At 40.8% G+C, this 24,524-nt stretch overlaps 1 protein-coding gene across 1 annotated transcript in view; it reads right to left on the reverse strand.

Annotated features, from left to right (window-relative positions):
• Positions 1–900: 900 nt before the first annotated feature.
• Positions 901–24,524, reverse strand: part of Klhl14 (kelch like family member 14) — a 109,611-nt gene continuing 85,987 nt past the window's right edge. Inside the window, exons 5-9 of the mRNA XM_052741631.1 lie at positions 17,770–17,848; positions 9,199–9,389; positions 8,960–9,118; positions 5,582–5,739; positions 901–3,133 (exon numbers count right to left, since the gene is read on the reverse strand). Coding sequence (XP_052597591.1) covers positions 2,993–3,133; positions 5,582–5,739; positions 8,960–9,118; positions 9,199–9,389; positions 17,770–17,848 — 728 coding nt within the window. The 3' untranslated portion in view covers positions 901–2,992. The remainder of the gene's footprint in view (positions 3,134–5,581; positions 5,740–8,959; positions 9,119–9,198; positions 9,390–17,769; positions 17,849–24,524) is intronic.

A 24,524-nucleotide genomic window follows, 5' to 3' on the forward strand; every position in this document is an offset into this window, starting at 1 on the left:
CGGGGAAGAAGGTATCTTAATTGAGAAAATGCCTCAATAAGATTGGCCCGTAGGCAAGTCTGTAGGGCATTTTCTTGACTAATGATTGATGCGGGAGCGCCAAGTCTACTATAGGTAGTACTGCCCCTGGTCAGGTGGTTATGGGGTATGTAAGGAAGCAAAGGGGACAAGCCATGAGAAACAAGTGAGTAAATAGCATTCCTCCATGGCCTCTGCCTCAGTTCCCTTCTCCAGTTCCCTTCTCCTTAATTTCCTGCCCTGACTTCCCTGGGGGACAGACTGCAATGTGGAAGAGTATGCCCGATAAATTCTATTCTACCTAAGCTGGTTTTGGTCAGTGTTTCATCATAGCAATAGAAAGCACACTCGGACCATGGTCTAGCTGCCCCTCTTAGCTGTGGGTCTGCTTTCCCCCTGTCTCACCCATAGACCCTCTAATTTCCATGCACAACTTCTTTGTCAGACTTGCTTTAAAGGAAAATCAGCTTAACTACTTTGCATTTATATAATTGATTTAATTAAATATGGACTCCTGTTATTCTTTAGGAAGCATGCAGCTGTTTTAATACACATCTACATGCACTATTGGTTACTAAGGTATTTATAAGAATTCCCATATACATTCAGTTATTCAATCTTGGATAAGTTCCGTCTTCTTGTAATGTGATTGTGATAGAAAACTTAGATTCACTCATGTAATTTTCAGCTCACAATCATTTTCTAGAAGCATTTAATAATTTTTTATGTTGTCTATACCATATGCTTTTGCATACTATGAGAAAGTGAAATAGACCTGCAAAGCATATCTGTAGAATAAAAATATTTAGGCATTTATATATTAAAAACCTTCAAACAATCCAATTTACACATGTGTTTATAAGGAGGAGCATGAGAGACAGATAAATTCGTACATAAAGTTTTTATTTAAATTTTCCCCCTTCCAAGCAAGCTTCATTTACATCCTAGTACTGTACAAAATTTACATTCTCTGTGACTTTAGTCCCTTCTCACTTTCTAGAAGTTTGTATCTCTCTGAAATACAGAAAGCTTTAGAGTTCTCATAAGTGCTTTTATTTAATTTGGCTAGTGATAAAAAATAAAGCGAAGAACAAATCTAAGGAAAGCTGAAATGCTTGTATAAACAACGACTTTTGGAAGAAACGGCGATGGCTGAGAATATGGTTTCTGAAACAGCATGTGCTCTTCAGGATGCCAGGGGGAGTTTCCCCCATTCTTATTGTCTTTCTTTAATATATTCGTATGTTTTCAAGGAAAAAAAAAGAAAGCTGATTGCACTGGTTATGTATATATATTCATATATATATATTTTTTTTTTACAACGGATCCTTTGGATCTGAACATACAAATAAATATAAAAACAACAAAGATTGCACTCTTCTGTAGAAACATTGTTGGATTCTGGTGTGCCCAGCCCTCTTTGAGGTGCTCATGAAAGCTTACCATGAAGGCATTTGTTCTCATCTGTGGCTTCCTTTACTTGGTATTTTGAATATCACGTTTGTTGAAGGGTTCGACACTTCTCTGTGATTAAAAAAAAACATTTAGGCGCTTATAAGTGCCAGTTGTTGATCAAACTCAGATGAGCTTGAAAGTCAAATTCATGTTCCTGCTGGTTTTGTTTTCTGATTGGCCACAAAGAGACCACGTCATGCTCTCCTGATCTTTTTGAGTTCCTAAAGACAAGTATCAATTCTCACGCAAGCGCATCCAGGCATCTCTGGTGATGAGAGCAGGACTAAGGAGAATTGAGTGTCTGAAGCCAGCTAAAGGTGAGGAAGTGTACGTCAGGTGCTATGAATTTGCAAATTTTTATTAATTATTTTAAAATATTTATTTATTTTTATTTTACATGTACAAGTGTTTTGTTTATAAGTATGTAAGTGCACTGCATGCGTACCTGGTGCGATGGATGCCCTGGAACTAGAGTTATGGATGGTTGTAAACCGCCATGTGGGTGCTGAGAACCAAACCCAGGTCCTGTGCCTGAGAAGCAAGTGCTCTTAACCACTGAGCAATCTCTTCAGCTGTAAGTCATGTGTTTGAAGAACCAGAAAGATAACTGAGGTTGTACGCAAGAGAAGGTTTTCCTTGTGTGCCTGAATTCCTGAAAGTGGCTTGTCAGCTTTTATTTTGGATTGAATTTGGGACAAACTGTTATCCAACAGAATTTCTGAAATATTCTAGGATGGAGTTTGTTGGTCTTGTCTTTCGAGGCAAATTGTCCTTGTTCACTACATAAAATGCTATAAGAAATGAAGAAGCAGAAGCTTCTGGAAGCTGAAGAGCGACAGAGTGTACTTTGTTTTAATTTTCAAGGAGAATCAAAGACATGAAATTAAGACTCTGGCGGAGAACAATTGCTAAAGAGACCAATAACTTACTTTTCCCTGATCTCCTGCGAGTTGTAAGGAATACAAACTATGACTGTGTAGAAACAAAGATGCCCGTCTTCCATCTTCTGTGGTTTTTGGTTGTATGTTACCTATGGAGTTGGTGAAGAAGCCAAGCGTGACAGATACAGAATCAAGTGGCAATTTCTGGAATGCAGGGTAAACATTCTGGTGGGTCGGATTTTGAATCATTCATGTACAAAATATCCTCCAAATGTCCACGTCTATCACATGCAGTTAGGACACAATGCACAATATGGATCTTAGGTCTCTGGGGCCAGTCTTCTGGGGTTTTATTGTTCTCTCTTTGAAAGTTCAGCTCCTTGTGACTTTGTGTAAAGGTGGAACAAGTTAACCAGTCTGATATGGAAGAGTCTGCTACCACCGCAAGCTGAGTGTGATCTGAGTTGCAGACAACAGTCTCTGCTCAAGAGCAGGCCTCTTTCTTTTGTAGTTACTTGTGAGTCAGGAAGCAAAGGTGGCTTGTGGCCGTGTACCACTGGAATGCATGGTTCATGCCGGACGGCAGCCTCACCTGTCACTGCATCCTCGATGTGGCACTGTGCCAGGGTTTCCTGCTGTTATTTGTTGTAGGGAACGCAGGCTGGTAAGATGACTGTCGCACAGGCTGGGCCAGCCAGGGGTTCAGCCACATCGCCTTCGAGTTCAGTCCAGGTTCCCTTTTCTGGACAATAGCAGATCGTAGATGACTTGTAGGCACCCTGGAACGGCAGAGCAGGGAGTGCTTAGGGGAAGATACTCAGAGCAGCAACGGCCATGTGTCACTCTTCACAGCTTCACTGGGAAGACCGACTCTCTGCTCAGCCTAAAACATTTCAACTGCGCTCAATGGGTTTTCAACTGTTGTATTCCAAGGAAATATTTGAAGCTGACATTTCAAAATCTTGTAGGTGTGTGTGTGTGTGTGTGTGTGCATGTGTGTGTTCAGGAGCATGTATATGTGTGCAAGTGAGCATGCTTGCATGCACATGTTTGTAGAGGACAGAGACAAACTCTAGTGTTGCTTAGCTCAAGTGTCCACTTTTTCTTTTTAAGACAGGATCTCTCCTGGGCTTGGAACTTGCCAAGTAGGCTAGTGTCTGCCTCATCCACCTCCACAATGCTTAACTAAAGTCACAAGCCATCACATCTAGAGCTTTTGTTTTTATGGGATTCCTGGAGATTAAACTGAGGTCCTCATGCAGGCAAAATGAGACTTTGCTAACCAAGCCCCCTCCCTAGTCCTTGTGGGATATTTTTGACAGCCAGTGATCAAACTCAAATAAATACCTAGAACATCTTCAATGTTCAGTGATCACTTTCCAATAACTGGCTCCAAAATGGGAGTTTTCCAGTAGGTTTAAATTAAAGAAAAAAAAAAGACACACATTATTATTTAAATGGTTGAAGTCAAGTGGATGTTAGATTGTTGCTTCATGTCTTTGTTTTTATTTTTATATTTTACTGTGGAGAATGAGACTCAAAAGAGTGAGGCATTTTTAAGTAGACTGAAAACATCTCCACATATTGACTTATTTATTTTCAAGAGGCCACACAGCAAATGAACAATGGCTTTAATTGTGGTGCCTTTGTCAACTTTAACACTAATGCTTGAGTAAAAATTTCCTTCCCAAATTAAATCATAGGAAACAAATAAAAACCCCAACAAAACTCATGCTATTTTCTGAATGTATATTATTGATGTCTGCCTGAATGCATCTCTGCTCTTGTAGTGAACAATTTGCTCCAGACAACAGGCACATGTGTGAAAACCCAGGTTTATAAGTCAACTTGTATTTGCCTTTATATAATTAACTTTTAAAAACTTTGTATCATAAACTTGTTGGATGCAAAATAAATAAAATGAATGTTATTAAAACTACAAATTGATCTTATAAAACTAGCACAGATAAATAAGGCAATATCAAAATAGTCATCATTGTGAGAGTAATGAAATTGACTCCTAGGCCTGAGGTCTCTCCCGATTTGATGTAATCTAAACACATAGTCTCCTTTCCAAGATACTGTTTTTCTTTTCTTTTCTTTCTTTCTTCTTCTTCTTTTTTTTTTTTTTACAAAAGATAGCATAAACAAAATAAAAAATATGAATAAATAATAAAAAGCTTGACCCTAATCAACTCCTGACTAACCTAATCAACTTCAGACTTCTAGTCTGAAGAACTATTTTAAATGACAACACAAGAAGGTCATTAGCATTCCCACAATGTGGGGTATTCTGGGTGACAGATGTGATTATTTTGTCAACAAGTCAGGGAACACAAAGTGAGGCAGAGGTAATTAATGTTCTAAACTGAGAGGGGTCTATGGGACATAATAACCAAATACGTGTGAGACTTACTGGATCTTGATTTGAATGTTTTGATTTGAAAGATACAACTTTCTGTTTGTAAGCCAAAAGGAAAAATTTGAATTTGGATTGGACATAAAGCTACTATTACAGTTTTTTTTGGGTGTGATAACTGATCATGTAAAAGAATATCTTTTTTACACAAGAGAATAACTTTTTAAAAGATGAATACTGAGATCTCTAGGGTGAAATAGGACATTTGGGATTTGCTTCACATTTTTTTCAGTTAAACTTAAAAGGAAAGGTTTGTTGATGGATGGTAGACCTAACGATGGGGAAGGGAAGGACTACCATCATTTCAGTGTTTGTTTATGTTTGGAAATTTTCATGACCAGAGGGGGAGTGAAAAGCAAGTTCATGTCCTAAATACAACTCACAGACATTGAAGAATTAATTTCCATGTTTTGCTTCTTCTGTTCAGAAACCATTCAGATTTTCCTATTCAATTTCTACAGAACATTTGGAAAATCATTTCATTTTGGCTCGGAGTTGGAAACCAGAATTACAAGCACATGGGTACAGGAGGGAGTTGGGGATGTAACCCCTGCTGTGGGGCAGTCGATGGGTAGCAACCCATTTCTACTGCACCCATGCCCATTCAGTCTGCCTGCTCACGGTGCCACGCCACCACCACAAGATCCTGATGTTCTTGAAGGGTACATGTAGGATGATAGCACTTCCGGGGGAAATGAGCAGAAGCGAGCACACGCAGGAGGAGGAGAGAAACAGGGATGGAAGTGAGCACACACAGGAGGAGGAGAGAAACACGGACAGAGGGGAGCACGCAGAAACAGACACCTACCATACTCCAGCTGTAGCCCCCGACCAGGTAAATGCTGTCATCAAGCACCGCACAGCCGGGGCCACTTCGACCCTCCAGGATGGGGGTTTGGAGTATGTTCCACTGGTCACCTTTTGGGTCATAGCACTCTACAAGCATGACGTCAAGATGGGAGAAACCTAGGGGACAGGAAAAGGCAAACGTGGAGGAAAAGAGTGACTCCCATAGTCTGTTTAAGGCTACAGCTTCTTTTTAAAGAACCAGGAGGGCAGGAGCTAAGAAGTAAACAACTGTGTCTTTGAAGACATAAATGCATAAATATTAGTGAAATTGGGAGACATGTCGGAAACTTCTAAAAAAAACACCAAAAGACTCCAACAGACTTTGGGTGTTTTGGATTAACTCAAATCAAGAATGCCCAAGTAGGTATCATATGGTTGATTACATGGGGGTAGATCTTATTAAAATTATTTATTATAACATTATTTTAAAAGATTTAAGAAAACAATTTTGTTTTTAACAGTGACATCTGTATACAGAGGGATGGGCATCAGAACTCAGACTTCTACAGGCTAAACTATATTGCTTTTCTTGACTATTTAACTCTCTTAAAATAGTTTAATCAATGAAAATCCATTGTTCAGGATCTTAAGCCTTTCCTAGAACCCGACTATGTATAAACAACCTCAATGATGGGCAGAGAATTTCTCAAGGGTTAAGGTTTGGAGTTGGGGTTCTAAGCTCTGAGGGTCTTCTTCCTCTCTGCTGTCTCCCTGCTCTCCTGTGTGTGTGTGTGTGTGTGTGTGTGTGTGTGTGTGTGTGTGTGTGTGAGAGAGAGAGAGAGAGAGAGAGAGAGAGAGAGAGAGAGAGAGAGAGAGAGAGAAAGAGAGAGAGTATGTGAGTATGTATGAGTGTACGTGTGTGTGTTTGTGTGTGAGTATGTGAGAGTGCTTGTGTATGTATGCTTGTGTGTGTGTGTGTGTGTGTGTGTGTGTGTGTGTGTGTGTGTATAGGCCAGAGGTTAACCTCAGATATCATTCTTCAGGCGCTACCCACTTTGTCTTTTGATACCGTGAAGGTTCCTCTGAGGCTTTTTAATCCCCGACCTACAGGCAGGGCTCCTGCAGAAGAGCCCAGAACCTACATTGTTCTTGGTGACCTTGTTACTAGCCCAGTTGTGAAAAAAATCTTCTGAGAGGTAGAAGTAAGAGCATATGGCTGTAACCCCTTCACTCGGGAGACTGAGATGGGATCATGGTTTCAAGGCCAGCCTGGGCTACATAGAAGAAAGAGGAGGCTGTACAAATGATACCTTGTCTACTTAAATGCATGCTATGGATATTTTCTAGCTGACAATCTATATGCATACATTAACTAATATCCAGATTCTTCGATCATAGTTGAGAAAACAAGTTCCAAGGACGAATTTTCATTCCTGAGAAAGCGGACAGGTTATTTCAGGCCACTAATTGCTCATACAAATAAACCAGACAGGCGGTGTTACAACAGAGCAATATGCCCACTGCGAATTTTCTATCTGCTTCAAAGGAGCGTATGGGGAGAATTCTAGATTCTGGGCTTCTAGGGCATTGTTTAGGGGCATGTCCACCTTCTCTGTCCCTTGTTCCATACATGCTATAGATGTTGAGTACCTGTCTCACAAAAGGATATGGTCAGTATCCATCTTTTACAGATATGCTGTAATCCATGTCTTGAATAGGATGGCACAACATATAATTTATTTAGGATCCAAACCATAACCTTCCTTTGTCCTTATGTCTCCTGAAATTATATATCTATATCTATATACTTATTATTTAATTTATATGTAGATAATATAATATACACACATATATGTGTACATATATGTATATGAGACAGGGTATATAGCACAGACTGGCTTCAAATTTGGTATGTAGCCAAGGATAATCCTAAATTTCTAATTCCCCTGCCTCTACCTCCTCAGTGCTGAGATTATAGGTGTGAATCACCATGTCCATTTTCTGTGACGCAGGCCTTGAGCCCAGGGCCTTATGAATGCTAGGCAAACACCACCAACTGAGCTACATCCTCAACCATTTACTTTTGATACATGTATGTCCATTCTTATGTGTGCACATTCACACTTTTTCTTATTTAGAACACAATCTTTCTGTCCAATTGTAATCTTGAATATAAAAGTCATTAAGACATATAGGTAAGGTCTTATGAAAATGAAAGGAGAAGAAGCCATGCTTTATTTTGAAAGCCACAGAATTAGTATAAAACATTGAGGTGAGGGAACAGAGTGTGTACTGAAATTGGAAGGAGCAGAAAGAATGGAACTGTGTGCAGCTGGAGACAGTCCTCTTCTATTTTGGGGGTGGGGCGGGCATGGAGATGAGCAGCAGGCACACCCTAGAGCATCAGATTTTTAGCTGAACATGAATTCAAAATATAAATATGAAAGTTAGCCTGTGCGATTTTTATTAAATTTATGTGTAAATGCGGATTAGAAAAACTTTCCACGTCTAACCTACTCTTGGATTCATACACTGCAGTAAGATAAGTGAACACATTGGCTTGACTAGTAATAACACAGGTGTGCCTGTTTCCATAGCGCTCAGGAGCTGGTGGAGATTTTGGAGTTCAGTTTAGACCAGTTTCTTCATTTTTGAGATGAGGAAACCGAGGCCCAAAGTAGGTCAGGTAAATTTCAGTACCGTGGGTCTGTTTCCCACCAAATGTAGTGTGATGCACACCCACAAATTTATAAAGTGCTCACAAACTGTAAAAGGTTGTAGTTATAAACATATACAGAGAAGGAAAGAAGGCAAGCATCGTCTTTTAAAAATGCTTTAAATTTAAAAAAAAAGCAATTCAACTTGAGAATCATAGATCACTTGATATTCAGTACTTAAAAGAAATAATTCTAAATTTAGACACCATGTTTTGCTTTAAGAAAAAAATCCATACATTAGCTCTGTGAACCTGTGAGTACAGTTCTTTACGACTGCAGCAAAAAACAATTTTCTGGAGGACAATTCATTACGACAACTTTGGAGATAAGGAATAATTTATTTCGCTGGCTTCACTGTTACGACAAATTGTGCTTTTTCAGATATTAATGGTCTTGTTTCTTCCCCTTAGACATCATTATTCATTTCTTTAATGTGTGTGGTAACTTAAACATAATCCTATCTGCAGAATTAAAACACAGTAAATGCTCGCTCCAGGGTACTGTTAATTTACACACAGTAGATTATATTTGGTCAACATGTTTTTTTACATAGTTAACTATGATTATCTAACAAGAAATCCCTAAACAAGGAGCATGCCATGCAAATGTTAATGGGATAGGAACGAACAAAACAAAACCCCTAAACAAGCAAACAAACAAACAAACAAACAGGAAAACACCTTTCAAATGATTCCCTCCAATTGCATATAAGCGATCATTCATCACAGCCAAAGTGTGGATGGCACGTTTCGTGTTCATGTCTTGTTTGCGGGCCCAGACATCCATGACAGGGTCATAGCAGTACAACCACGGCACGTACTCTCCATTGTGCACACCCCCTGTGAAAGACGGACACATCTGCGTCAGGCAAGTGCCCCGGACAATGAGCTTTATAAAGAAAAATGGAGGAATGGCTTGCCTGAAATATAGATTTTCCCATTGTGCACCGCTCCCGCGTGGGCTGCCAGCGGCTGAGGCAGAGAGGACACATAGCGCCACTCGTTGGTGTCCAGGTTGTAGCACTCCACACTGGACAGGTAGCCGGTCTCATTCCTCCCGCCAATCACGTATAAATGCTTGTCCAAGCGACAGGCATAGAAACTGGCTCTCCTGCAATGAAAACAGCAGCTCTCAGTGTATCTGTGGGATATCAGTTTTGCAATGGGATAAGGGGTACTCAAACAGCCTGTGCAAGGCGGGTATGTCTCCAGAGAGGGCTGCAAACCGGTGACCATTACTGATCTGCCTTCTAAATCCAAGACTGTCCAAGGCAATCCTATGCATTTACCCACCCAGTTGGCACTTTTGATGTTGAAATGCTAAGATGGGAGAAAACCACTAATGCGTTGTGCCTGCTCTTTTCTTCTTGCTTTTTATACACTGCTAAAATGTTCATTAATGTTGGGGATGTTTGGTACTTTCTAAGGATATCATAGTTCAGTAAGACAAAGTGAAAAATGAGGTAGATACTGTAACAATAATAAATTATCTTGACATTCACTTTCCTTATGGTCCTTCAAGGGTCATTGTTCCCAATTTATTAGAAAACTGCATCATCAAAATTTCTCTTCAATTATCATTTTTCCCCTCCTAGTACGACTGCAAATAGAATAACTTTTGTGAACTTTGTATAGTGTTCCTATATATTTGACTTCTAACATATATATTTGGCTCTTCTAACACCAATTGCAGGAATTTCGTCCAGGGAGCTTTTGGTATTGATTCTAATAAAGCTTCTGGATGACTTTAGTTCTCTGTTCAAGAGAGGCTACTGGCAGTATTTGACTGCTACACTTTCAAAGGCAAAGTGTATGAAATTCATTGAAAGGCTAGGTGACTGATTGAAGGTAGGCCATGATTTAGGAAGGAGATACTGAGAAGCTGGATTTAGACTTTCAGTAGAAGAAATGGAAAGAAGTGAAATAAGTCTGTGTTAATGGAGGTAGATGGAAGACATAACCAGTAAGACATGAGAAGTAAGACAGATGAACGGCTCAGAGGTCTAAGACATTCAGAGTTATGATGACCAGACCTATGATGACCAGGATGGCATACGTGTGGTCCAGTACTGAATCAATATTATTGGTAAGTGCCAAGGCCCTGAAGGACATGATTTACACTGGATTAATTAATAGACTCTATGAAATTGATGCTAAGATTGTTGTGCAGCATCAATCACAATATGGACAGTGCTAGAAATTTTTATCAGGTCACACATAGTATGTGGAGATTTTCAAGGTTCTGTGTATGAAGTATTGAAACATATGACTTACAAAACTAGACTGTCTGGTATGATTTACTAGGCATGTGACCTTTGACATGCTACATAACTTCTCTCAGCCTCAGATTGTTCTCCAGTAACATGGGGACAGTAAGAGAACCTTCCCATGGGGTATGTGCATATGTTCACGTGCTTGTATCAGTGTCCACTATTGCTTATTCTCAGGAACTGTCAGGCAGTCTTTACCTCAATAAAAAGCTTTTAAAAGTTGGCTCTTATGAACTCTTCCTATATAGTCCAAGGCTCTCATATTAGTGCTCAGGGACATAAATATATTGGATTTCAGGAATCTTTATATTTAGAAATTTATATATATATATATATATATATATATATATATATATATATATATATATATATATATATGATGGTAAAGGGACCCAAATCTAAACACAAAATGCATTTTGGTTTTATTTGAACTTTATACACTTACTCTTCTTTCAGTCTTTAAACAAGTATTTACATGCACAAAATATTCTGTTTTATAGGATCCACTGAATCCAGTTAGTGCATAGGTATGAGGCCACCCACTGGAATATGGGCCACATGCCTAGAAAACGTGACTCTTCTTCTCCCGGCTGACAACTACCAGTAGCTCTTTAGCTAGGGTTGGGGCTTTGAAAACCCTCTCAATTCGTGCTAGAGGGTTTTAATTGGCTTGCTCTTGTTCAGGTCTTGAGTGGACAAATACAGCTACTGTGAGTTTGTATGTGCAACAGCCACTCCGTGTTCAGAAGGCAGCATTTCATAGTACTCCTCTCCATCCTCTAGTTCTCAGAATCTTCTCCCCCAACCTTTAACATTTCCTGAGCTCTGATGGGAGGGGGGTTGATATAGATGTCATTTATATGGCTGGGCACGCACAGTTCTTTATTCTTAGCACTTTTACCTGTTATGAGTGTCCATACTGGTGATTTTATACAGTCCTTTCAATGTGCTTGTTTTATTGTGAACATGCCACCTGAAGTCACGTGTAAATCACATTGGATGAATTTCAGATTACAGATGCTCAGCTTGTGATACTGAAGTGATGGCCAAAGTGTCATATTTGCTCAAGTGATTGATCACTAAGTGTAATACTTTTTAGAGATGATACTGTATTCAACTTTTGTGATAGTCTTACATTGTCCTGATATCCATTATTGATCATTTTAGGCTGATATTTTGACCATGTTCTCTTTTCTACATTTCATCCATATTTTTTAAAGAAGTATGTGTTGTAAATGATTTGGAAGGTGATAAAGAACAGAAACAGTGGAAGGAATTAGATGGAGAAAAGTGGGACAAAAAAATTAAAGGTGAGTCAGATTTCATAAAATGAAGACTACCTTTTGGGTTCTGAAACCTTGATACAGCGTGTGTGTGTGTGTGTGTGTGTGTGTGTGTGTGTGTGTGTGTGTGTGCATGTGTGTGTATCTCATCTAAGTATAAAATTGGGATTTTGAAAGCTGCAAAATAAGGTTCACAGAGCTGGTCCACTGACTTCTTCCACTTGAATAAACAGATTCTAATTACTTTCTAATGAATATGATCTGTCAAAATTATTTAGTGCTATTTTATTTTCAATTTAAAATCTTTCATTGAAAAGAATGACAGGGGTCTTCGAAAGACACACATCTCATTTCATTATGGACACAGAGAGGTCAGTGTACTTCTTCTAGATGGTTTTGTGATGGGCGTGGAGGTCTCTGAAAGGATCATTTACTGATTGCACTAAAGAGTCACTGGTGTAGAATTGGACTACTAATTGTAAGGAAGAAATGGTCAGTTCTTCTCAGTACCGATCCAGAAGATGACAACTAATCATGATGGATGTTGAGCTCGTGAAGAACAAGGGAGCACTCCCTTTGATTGAGATCATGAAAAACAGGGGAGCACTCCCTTTGGTTGAGATTGTGAAGGACAGGGGAGCACTCCTTTGTCAGTCCGAAGTTTACTTTTCTAGTCCCTATTTCAGTTTTATAGTTTTGCACTGACTTGGTTCCTTGCCCTCCGACACCAAGTCGACCTGTCTGAACTGGTTTCTGTTTCAGGCAGTGTGAACCCCTCTGATGATCCACCTGTGCTCCCAGCCTCAGGCACACAGTGGACTTAGGGTCTAAATTGGAAAGAATCAGCAGGTTTCACTTCCTGGCTCAAAATGCTATTTTTGAGTAGAAATTCCTACAGTGATGATGGTGAGTCACCCCAGATTCCCTCTCATGGCCAACTTATGTGTTCCTGAAATGCATTACAGAACAAGAACTTGGTGGTCTGTCAACACTGAGTACCTGCTACAGGCTGAGATGACCAGACTAGATTTCCCCTGCACTCCATAGAAAGAAGACACTTGGCTTGTGCTTTTTTTTTTAAAGTAAGCTTAAGACTATTAAATATTTCTTAGTGGAATCACATGTTATAAGTTCAAATTGTTCATGTCTTCCTCCTCTCACTTCTCCTTGCTCTCACTGTGAGCAGCAGTATTTAGTAATGTTTCTGAGATAAGATTTAAAAAGCTGACTAATAACCTTTACAAATATACTTTAAACTCTGCTTATTTTAAAATCTTTAAAAGTTCTTGCTAACCCTCAGGGTGATCTACCAATAAGCCATATCTATCTGTCTGTCTATCTATCTATCTATCTATCTATCTATCTATCTATCTATCTATCTATCTATCTGTGTCATTTATATATCTGTCATCTATCTATCTATCATTTACCTGTCTATCATCTATCTATTTATGTAGCTACATATTGATCATCTAGTTGCATTAAATGATATCTATGCTAAAGCGTAAGACTGAATTGCTTAACTTAGTTTGAATTGTTGACTTACATCATCAAGTTAAAAACAACAGATTTTTCAAGTTGAATATTGTCTCTCACAGTTTCTCCAATAGTACTTAAGTTTGGGAATATTTTGGGCACATTAGCTTCTAGCTTCTCAGTGAAATAGAGGGCTGTTGTTGCTCCCCAAACTGTTTCTTCCCCCATATTTTAGACTAGCTAGGGGGTAAAAATGCTTCTTTATTACTAAATATGAATATGCCCATTTTACTTTAAAAATAGACGTTACCAAAGCATTTCTCTTGTTCTAAGTTTTCAATTTTTTTTTTTTTTTGGTTTTTCAAGACAGGGTTTCTCTGTGTAGCTTTGCACCTTTCCTGGATCCCGCTCTGTAGACCAGGATGGCCTTGAACTCACAGAGATCCGCCTGCCTCTGCCTCCCCGGTGCTGGGATTAAAGGCGTGCGCCACCACCGCCCGGCCAGTTTTCAATTTTTTTCTCTCTTGCTGCAGAATCAAATCCTAAATCTAAGACCAAAATAGCCAATCAGCATTCATTTTTATTATTATAATTCTTATTAAATGCATCTATTGACAATTTCATGGATGTGTATGATGTGAATGGTTACTCTTACCCCTTCCCTCTCCTATCTCCCCTCCCCAACTCCTTCTTCCCTTCAAATCCCTTTCCCAACTTTACATCCTTTTGTTCTGTTTTGTGACCCATGGAGTTTAACTAGGGCCCTCCATGTGAGGATGGGTTTGGAGCAGCTCACTGGAGCCTGACAGGCTCACATGTGGGTACACCACTGGAGCTGTGATCAGCCAAACAGATGATGAAGGGGCTTAGAGGACTTTATCCTTCCTTGCTGAACTATTGGCTAGTGGAGGATTCTGGGGGAAAGCAGTCATTGACTTCCATTGTGTGCATTTAAAACTGTATTTCCATTCAGTCTTTTGCTTGTAAATTCACAACTGGAATGTGTGGAATTGATGAGCTCACCCATGATTGAAGTAAGCCTAGAAGCTGTATGTCTAGCTCCCTGCTGGACAGAAAGGACACTCAACAACTTGAGTAGACTCTGCTGGAAGATTTGATTAGGTAAAATAGCCTAGGAATCTATTCCCAGCTCTGTAAGGGTGATTTACCCCTGAGATGACTTACAACACGTTTCTCTTATTCCCAGTCAATCTGGTAACTTCTCAGCATAAGAATGCCTCAGCAGTTTGGCAGGGGAATAATAGGAACAGGTAGATGAGGAACTTCTGGTTTGATTCATGATCTATGTCTTGTAAAATTAACTTAAATGTTTCAATAAGTATCTCTGATCTTGAGTTCCTCATCTATCTTGGGTTTCTTCCTCCTGTCTTTAACCATCACTTAGAGCACTGGTGGCCACTGGTATTTTGAATGGAAGTCTGGCAATGGTGAAGGCACACTTCATTTGAGTGATAGATCACTGCCTGGGTCAGCCATCCTACAGGAGAGACGCGCTAGAAGGCCACTGGGTGAGATCTGTGTTTTCCTACTCAGCTTGGGAAGGAGTTATTTGCTGTATTGGCTTGATTGTTCTAAATCTTTTTTTTTTTTTTTAAATTTATTTTAATTTATTTTGCAATACAATTCAGTTCTACATATCGGTCACGGATTCCCTTGTTCTCCCCCCTCCCGTCCCCCTCACCTTCCCCCCAACGCCCCCCCCCCCATTCCCATCTCCTCCAGGGCAAAGCCTTCCCCACAGACTGAGGTCAACCTGGTAGACTCAGTCCAGGTAGGTCTAGTCCCCTCCTCCCAGGCCAAGCCAAACAATCCTGCATAGGCCCCAGGTTTCAAACAGCCAACTCATGCAATGAGCACAAGATCTGGTCCCACTGCCTGGATGCCTCCCAAACAGATCAAGCCAATCAACTGTCTCACCCATTCGGAGGGCCTGATCCAGTGTGGACCCCTCAGCCATTGGAAGCGAGGGTCGAGGGAAAGAGAGCTTGGGGGAGCGGGAGATCCCAGCTGGATCAACAACAGAGAGGGAGAACAAGGAATAGGAGACCATGGTAAATGAAGACCACATGAGAACAGGAAGAAGCAAAGTGCTAGAGAGGCCCACAGAAATCCACAAAGATACCCACACAACAGACTGCCGGCAATGGTCGAGAGACAGCCCGAACTGACCTACTCTGGTGATGGGATGGCCAAACACCCTAATTGTTGTGCTAGAAACCTCATCCAACTACTGAGGGATCTGGATGCAGAGATCCATGACTAGGCCCTGGGTGGATCTCTGGGAGTCCAATCAACGAGAATGAGGAGGGTTTATATGAGCGAGAATTGTTGAGACCAAGGTTGGATAAAGCACAGGGACAAATAGCCAAATGAATGGAAACACATGAACTATGAACCAATGGCTGATTGTTCTAAATCTTAAAACAAAAAAGAAAGAAAGAAAAAAAAGAAAGAAAGAAAACTTCTTTTACTGAGGACCTGACATGATATACCATAATGACTTCGAGAGAAACACTAAACAGTCCATCCTGTCAACGGTGGCTGCCAGACGGTGGCAGACCGTGGCAGGTCTTTCTGTCAGGTCAATGAGCTGCTAAAAATTGTCTAAGTAGGACCTTGCCATGATAGGCCACCCTGCCTCAGAGGAAGTCATTATAGACTATCAAGTAAACAATACACATTCTACAAAAAAATTACTAATTAGGTTTTGTAGCAATACTTTCCATCCTTAGGGGCTCTATAGTGAGATAATTGACCGCGACGTGAGTTATGCCTCCCAAGCTGAAGGCATGAAGGTTAATTATCATGGTGTACATCCCCCAGCAAAGGGGACAGTGGTGATGAGAGAATGACATCTCAAACGTGTTGACAACTCCTTTGTAAATAAAACTTTCTGGAAAATGAATTTGATTAGAGGGCAAAGTAAGACAGTTATATTAACAGTCACCAGAAAGGGATGGAGTGTTCTGGAGAAAGACAGCAAGAGAGTTGTGGCTCCTGAAGTTTCTTAGGATGTTGATTGACTTGGCAATATTTCTTGAGGCACAGTGGAGAGAGTGAGGGATTTTCTTAAATGAACCCATGGTGCTTAACACACTGTTTGGACATTTCCAGTTTATAATGGGCAGTCTCCTCAAAGAGTCTCATTTTTTATCTTATTGTTTTGGAGGGTTATTTGCATATTTGAGACAGGGTCTCACGGGACAGCCCAGGCTGGCCTCCAAGTCATGATTCTTCTGCATCAGGCTTCTGAGTGCTGGAATTATAAACATATGCTTCTGTGCCCATCTAAGGGGGGGAGTTAAATTCATTTATGTGGGGTGGGAAGAAGTTGAGCTTCTTAATACATTTAAAAAGATTCGTCCTGTCTTGCTGTAGAAACACCCATTTTGGAGTATATGCTATTTTCATGAAGATTGCTTTTAACGGGAAATTTATGCTAAAGATATAATTTGATCTCACTGCAGTCTACTTGAATGATAAAATAGATGTGAAAAGAGTTCATTTTCTGAACAAGAAAGAAAAAACGTAGCCGATTGCTTCTTCTCTAATTCTTGATGACGATGAGGTAACAAGTTGTAGTTTATTATCATTATCTTATTGGGCAATTTACTTGAAAGGAGGTCAAAAGAGTCAAGTATTTAAACTCTTATATTCATATACATTATCATATGCATCCAAAGACATGGCATCATGACTGAATACAGCTAGGAGAAATAAAGTATCTATCCATACACTACCCATGTTTTCCTTTGATAACTAAGAGACTAGGGCAAGACAAACATTATGTATGAAAAATATGGGATGGCAATTTTTTTGTTTTGTTTTGGCAGACATGATCTCATGTAACTCAGACTGGCCTTGAGCTTTCTGATCATCCTGCCTCCATCTCTCAAGACATGTGCCAGCATGGCCAGCTAGGACCTGTTTTTTAAAAAAGCTAATAACCTATGACCAATTCTTGAAGAGGCACATACAAATGATTTGAGTTCCTGCAATATTAAACTTAAATACAGATTTAAAAATTAAATCTCAGGTTTTAATGTCATATATTAAAACTAATGAATACTTCAACATTTACTATAAAGGCTTTTGTGTCGACATGCAGATCACTGTGAGGATGGTGTTCTGTGTTTTGAGAACTCAGATACACTACCATTGATAGTAACCATATAACTAGTGGTTAAACAGTCTGTTCAAAAATGTGATCACTAAAGTCAAAGAAGATAAGGTGCATAATTTTTCTCTTTATGTTAGAACAGATAAATGACTTCTTCTTCTCTTTTGTATTGAAAAGGTTAGCGATGTGACTTGGGAAAGCCACGGTTAGTTCTCTGCCTCTGTGTCTTTCATGGACTCTGCTCAGCGTTCCTTATCACATAGTACCCATGCATCTGTGCAGCATTGCTACATGTCTCCAACAAAAGAAATCAACACTTACCTTTCTTGCATGGGCGGAAGTTGGATCCAACTATTAAATCGGGGATCATACCGGCTGACAAAATTTGTGCTGTGTTTTCCTGTAAAAACACATTTCAGACATTTAATACTTAGATCCCTTTCTTGATTTGTACACTTCTCTGTTTTTAAAATCTCTGTCGTCAGATGTAACAAGCATGGATTGAGTCAAGGGACCTTCCAGCAGGGCGTGAGAGACCGGGAGGCATTTCCTCAAATGTGTTTGTTTCTTTTCCCTCATTCTTTTTATTGTTGTGGGATGGCTCGACCCAGTCAACCATGCCAAAAGCAAGGATGTTTGCTAAAATTCTTCTTTTTGATCAGAATATTAGTATAATTTTTCCTGGGTTTTGATATTTTTATGTTTTAAAAACAAGGAGCTATTGTCCAAAAATTCTCCATTTTAGAGAATTCCTTGTGTGATATCTCCGGTTAGTCTCTCTCTCCCTCTCTCTCTCTCTTTTTTAAATGACGTCATAGTTTATTTTTTTACCTATGTTTAAAAATTGTTTCTTTTTTGTATTATTAAAAAAATTTATTATTAAGAGATTTTCTATTCATTTTACATACCAACCACAGATTCCCCTGTCCTCCCTCTTCCCGTTCCCCAGCCTTTTCTTCAGCCTACCCTCTATTCCCACCTCCTCCAAGGCAAGATCTCCCATGGGGAGTCAGCAGAGCCTGGTACATTCAGTTGAGGTGCAAGCCCCTCCTCCCTGCACCAAGGCTGCGCAAAGTGTCTCACCATAGGCACTAGGCTCCAAAAAGCCGGCTCATGCACTAGAGATAGGTCCCAATCCCACTGCCTGAGGGCAAGCTAAACACCCGATCCCGTCTTTTTTTTTTAATAAATTTTGTTCATAAAAATATTAAAACCTATTTTTAGAAAAGTAATGATAATAGCAAACTTAAGAGAAAATTAAAAAAATATTTCCCATATAAGTAAGCCCTGTGCATGCCTAATTCTCCATTATTAGCATTTATTTTTACAGACCCAAGAACCCTACTGTAGTAGAGACATTTGTCTCTCCATGGAAATAACAGCAGCCATGACAATGAGTCTTGTATCATGCTTATCACAGAAGTTCTGTGTGTGCATTTGGGAGATGCACCATTGCTGTGACGTAAACACAAGAGCATTTGCTGGAACGGGAGCAAGCGTGAGTCTTCTGAGCTGCTTAGCCAGCTTATCCCCTCTGTTGAGCTTAAAAAGCACATTAGCGCTTCCAAGGTATTAACATGAATCTTATTTTGCATACATATTGACATCAAAGTGAGAAATGGAAGTGAAAGAGCATGCTATACTTTCCATGTAGTGCTGGAGGTGGTAACCAACTCACACCTGAGGCCTCAACCCTAAATACTGCCTTTGCTCAAGGTTTGTAACTAGGCACTGAGCACCAGCTGTCACGCCGGAAATAAACAGAATGTGTACACGTGTGTGCTCACGTGGCTGAGATACGGTCAAGTTTGAAATCTATTGTACAGGCTTGGCTAAATACCATCTCCTTTCATATAAGAGAAAGTGTGCCACTAAGGATGGCTGTCTGGGGTCTAGCCTGAGGGATTAGCTGGAAGGTCACACACTTCGTTGGACTGACAAAGACCAAGCAGGGATTGAATAGGAACTCAGGTGAGAAGTTGTGAAGTCAGCTTTGTCCTTAACCCAGAGAAGCCTACAGGGTGTCTAAAGGAGGCTACTGCTAAGCTAGCGGCTGGGTAATGTTACCCTTGCAAATTTGGGAGGCGTTAGTTCAGAGTTACTATTTAAATGGACAGGACTAGATGGAACCATTGAAGAAAAGAGGATGGAATGGGAAGAAAAAGGGTCGAAAGAGTGACCTCTGGGGTCGGGAAAAGCTAAGACAACAAAGGCAAGCACAGCATTTTGAAGGCCAAGTAGTGTTTCTGAAAGAAGGAAGCAAGAAGGTGAGACTAGGAAGAGTGTGTGTGGCCTTGACAAGTGTTGCTTCAGTGAACTAATGGTGGGAAAGCCAGTGGGGACAACCCAGGAGAGACTAAGACACAAGGACAGAGGGGTAAGAGGTGCATAATGCTTCCCAGACTTCTAAAGCCTAATGGAAGACTAAACTAGAAGACGCAGCATCAAGGGAGTATTTTGGCTACAAGGCAGTGGTGATGCATGCCTTTAATCCCAGCACTCGGGAGGCAAAGGCAGGTGGATGACTAAGTTTGAGGCCAGCCTGGTCTACAGAATGAGTTCCAGGACAGCCAAGGTTATACAGAGAAACCCTGTCTTGAAACAAACCAAACCAAAGTGTGTGTGTGTGTGTGTGTGTGTGTGTGTGTGTGTGTGTGTGTGTGTGTGTGTGTGTAGGGGTATTTTGGTGGTCATTTTCAATTTTTTAAGCTCAAAAATACTGAAAAGTTCTTGAGCTGGCAAGAAGGACCAAGGAAAAGACCTTAGATTTGTACAGAAAGGGCAACAAGAAGAAATTGGGTTATGTAGCAGTACACTATCCTCAGAAGCTGGTGTGTTGAAGGCTTGGTCCCCAGTGGGCAGTGTTCTTGGGAGAAGATTGGATCTTAAGGGTGCTAATGTCATCAATGGATTATTTTAGTGACAAGCTTATCATTGAGTGGGTTAGTACTATGTGGAAGGAAGAAACTAGGTCTCTACTAGAAAGGGTGGCTGGGAAAGCGGTCTTTTCAAAGGCGCCCTGGTTTTGAGTAGACAAGAAACTGATAAAGCCACTCAAAGGATTCTAGGGATTGTGTGGATGTGGTCAGGAGTTCCTTCCCATGTTGAAGTGTTGGTAGTTCAGGACAACTGTTGATAAATTGGATTTTATCAGGTGATCCACAGAAAGATAAAAACGGTAAGGATGACCTAGGCACTTCAAATAGGGAGGCTCTAACTCAAGTAGACCATGTCCAGAGCTGGTTTTTGAGTGATTTGGGAGAAGGGATTAATTTGTCATAATTTCCCTGCAGGAAAAGATATTATCTTTGGTACTAAAGTTTCAAGGTTAATTTTAAACTGCATCTGTAGACTAAAAATGCCCACAGGAGTCAGAACCCATTCACCATGGTTAAGGCTATTTCTCTATGAAGTTTAGTTCAGAATTTCTGTTAGGAAGAAGGGATCTGCCACTTTTGGTATTGGGGCAGAGAAGTGGCTTCATGGGCTGAGCAGCAGTGGCACAATCTAGAAGTCTTCATTTCTGGTAGAATGGAAGTGGACTTGACTCAGAGAAAAGGCTCAGGAGAGCCTGGTTTGAAGAGGTTTGAGATGAGAGAGCATCTCCAGAGGCAGGGATGGAGGCATGAAAGGGGTACAGGTGGAGGCCTGGGAAGATAAGAAGGATGGAATTCTGAGAGTGGCAATGGAGACAATGAGCCTTAGAAAAACTGAAAGTGAGTTAAAGTGGGCTTATTATTTACTTTCCTGGGTCTTACTGTTGAGACTGTTCTAGGGGCTGGAGAGGGTGGCAACATATAATGGAATTCTATTTTAACTCCTCTCCTCTCTTCTCTACCCTCTACCTATCTTCCCCTTCCCCTCTTCCATGCTTTCCTGTAAGTATTCATCTCTATCTCCTCTCCTCTCCTCTCCTCTCCTCTCCTCTCCTCTCCTCTCCTCTCCTCTCCTCTCCTCTCCTCTCCTCTCCTCTCCTCTCCTCCCCTCCCTTCCCCTCCTCTCCTTTCCTTTCCTGTCCTCTCCCGTCCTCTCCCCTCCTCCCCTACCATTTCCTCCTTCCATTTCCAGTTCCTTTCCTTTTTCTTCCCCATCCCTTTCTCCCCATCTTCTCCTGTCCTTTCTACTCCCTTTCCTTTTCTCACTTTTTCCCATTTTCCTTCCTCTCCCCCTTTCCCTTCATCTTCCATTCCAGCGGGGTCTCAGGAGCAGTCTAGACTGGCCTCAAGCCCTGGCTCCTTCTATTCCCCCTCCACAGGGCTGGGATTCCAGGCTTACCCCAGCACAGCTAGGTCTTTCTTTTCTTTCTGACTCTTCCTTGGCTTCTCTTCTTGTGATGATGCCCCATCCCCAGACACCAGAGATGATTATTAGCATGTGAAGAGATAAGTGAGGAAACAGATGTAGTTTCCAGTCAATGATGTGGAGGAAAAGATTTGGGAAGGAAAACCCCCTCTAAGTCATTTGGGGAGTCAGTTTAAGTGGTAAATGTAAATCAAGTATCTATATATTCTGATAGAATATATGCATAATAAATGCATTCCTACTATTGGAGTCTACTGTGGTTGACCAGATGAAAAGAATGTGTAGCTACATGCAAAGTATTTATGGAATTGTGGTAGACAGTTATAGTACATAGCCCAGGTCCCTTAGAAATAGATGTAGCCATTTCTTAGTTGTAATGCTGGTTGATCATGGCCACAGACACAGCCCTCACTGAACAGCCTGCCTTACCTTCTGCTCTTATCTTCTGCCTGGAGAAGATGGTAGCCAATGACTTTTTAGAGAGCTTTTTAATTATAATACTCTTTTAATTGACAAAGGGAACCAAAGGCTAGCTTACTTGCCTCTGTTATATCCAGTTCCTTTCTGTTTAAAGAAGCCAAATTTCCATCTGTAAGTTCCAAAGATTATAAAAAGGAATATTATGGAAAGAGAGAGCTGCCAGGTCCGTAAGTGGGATAACATTGAAAGTAACACACAATACATAAAGCTTTACTAAAATTTTGTTCTGAGCTTCCTAGCGGATAAGACAGAGAAGAGACATTGATTGGCACAATCAGTGGTGCTGATCATGCACACACGAGCACACTATGCCCTGGCACTCTGGGCTGACAAGAAACTGCCATGTGAGTCTGCATATGACGTGCACTGAGGTTCCAGTGAGTGACACCAGCAGCGAGTGTGATTGTGGATGAATAGCCTTTCTGCTAGAGTGTGTTCATGCAGAATTTTAATCCTGAGTGCTGTTTGTTTCAGGTGTAGGTAGAGTGAAACCAGTATTTTCCAGTGGCGGTATATGGGTCTCTGAATTAATTCAGAGATAAAATCTTGATCCTCTTGACTAGAGATAGGAATATCCTCTAAATTCTCCCCAACTTCCAGTCTAGTTCTCTCAGATACATTTTTTATTTGAAGTTGAAAAGCAAGCAGATAACAAGTTATATTTCTTGGCCATTGCTCATTGAACAGGTGGTGTGTGTTGTGTGTGTGTGTGTGTGTGTGTGTGTGTGTGTGTGTGTGTGCAAGTGAATGTGTTAAGGGTGTGGTATGCATGCCATAGTATACTTGTAGAAGTCAGGACAAACTGTGGGAGTCAGCTCTCTCCTTCTACCATGTAGGTCCATAGGGATTGAACTCAGATCATCAGACTTGGCAAAAAGTGCCTTTCCTGGCTAAGCCACCATGTGGACCCAGTGTTTTAGCTTTAATCTGGCCCTCCCAAGAATGTTTTACAGATTCTTTGCTTAAATAAGTCCAGTGTCTATGTGATGTGATTACTTATGCATGCTACACAGATCAGGTCCCTTCACTTCTAATACTGAGGTACAACAAAGATATAGAACCCCAAAGCATCTCCAATGTGTACGGGATCTTCTCTCTCTCTCTCTCTCTCTCTCTCTCTCTCTCTCTCTCTCTCTCTCTCTCTCTCTCTGTGTGTGTGTGTGTGTGTGTGTGTGTGTGTTGCATTTGTGTGCACTTGCATGTGGATATCAAAGGACAACCTCAACTTATTCCCCTGGTACTGTCCACCTTAATCTTTCAGTAGAGCCTCTCACTGGTCTAGAATTTACCAAGTAGGCTACATTGACCAGCCAGGGACCTCTAGGTATCTCCAGTTTCCTTACCCTGGTGCTGGGATTACAGCATTCCTACCTTTTTCTTAATTTTTTAATCTAGTATCTGGGGCTTTAATGAGGTTCTCATGCTTGCATGGCAAACACTTCATTGACTGAGCTGTCTCCTCAGCCCTCTCCCGCTTTCTTAATAGTGGACAGTCTGGCTTGTTTTCCTTTAGGATTTTCTAGAGCGAGCAGATGTTATGATTTTTACATAGTTTGCCTTGGTGCAGATGCTGAAAGAGAGCATTCACAATAAAATATATGCAGTCTATGTAATTTCAGTGGGGTGTTCTGGGCTTTTAAAGTAAAAATGTGTACCTGCAAGCTGTTTTATGGTTTCTCACTCATAATTATCTCTCTAACACAGAAGGCTACAGCTGTGGCTCCTTCCTCACTTGCAAAGTTTCAAAACACATCACAATCATTTTGCATATTCTGCAAGACACAGTGTTCTTGCATTTGGCTTGGGATGTGTGTCGAAAGGTTTAATTTCATTTAGGAAGGAATCACAGTTATGGGAAAGAGGGTGGACAACCTTCGGGAGGCACACAGGTAAAAAGCTGCAGAGAAGACAGGAGGTGCACTGGGTTTTTGGTCCTTCCTGCTGCAAAAGAACTTGAACCAGAGTTCCGTGCTGCATGAGTGAGAGAATGCTTATAGCAACCTTGTTCCCATATAGACAGAGTGGGAGGAGAGTAGTGGGTGAAGATCTGAACAGCTGTAGCTAACTCAACCTTCCCCTGGGAGTCCTTGCTTCTGCTTGTGGCATTTCTCAAGGGATGGATAAGGACAAGGGCTGGGCATCACTGTGAAGCTAAGTCCCTGGGGGAATTGGCACTTGAATGCTCTGTTACATATGTCCTCAGCTAGCTCCATGAGTATTCTCCCTCTCTCCATCAGCTGACCTCATGACCTCTTCCCGTGTTGCACAGAAATGTATTTTCAACACTAAGTATA

Source organism: Peromyscus californicus, unplaced genomic scaffold, assembly GCF_007827085.1.
Source record: "Peromyscus californicus insignis strain IS unplaced genomic scaffold, ASM782708v3 Scaffold_17__1_contigs__length_78620276, whole genome shotgun sequence".
NCBI lineage: Eukaryota > Metazoa > Chordata > Mammalia > Rodentia > Cricetidae > Peromyscus > Peromyscus californicus.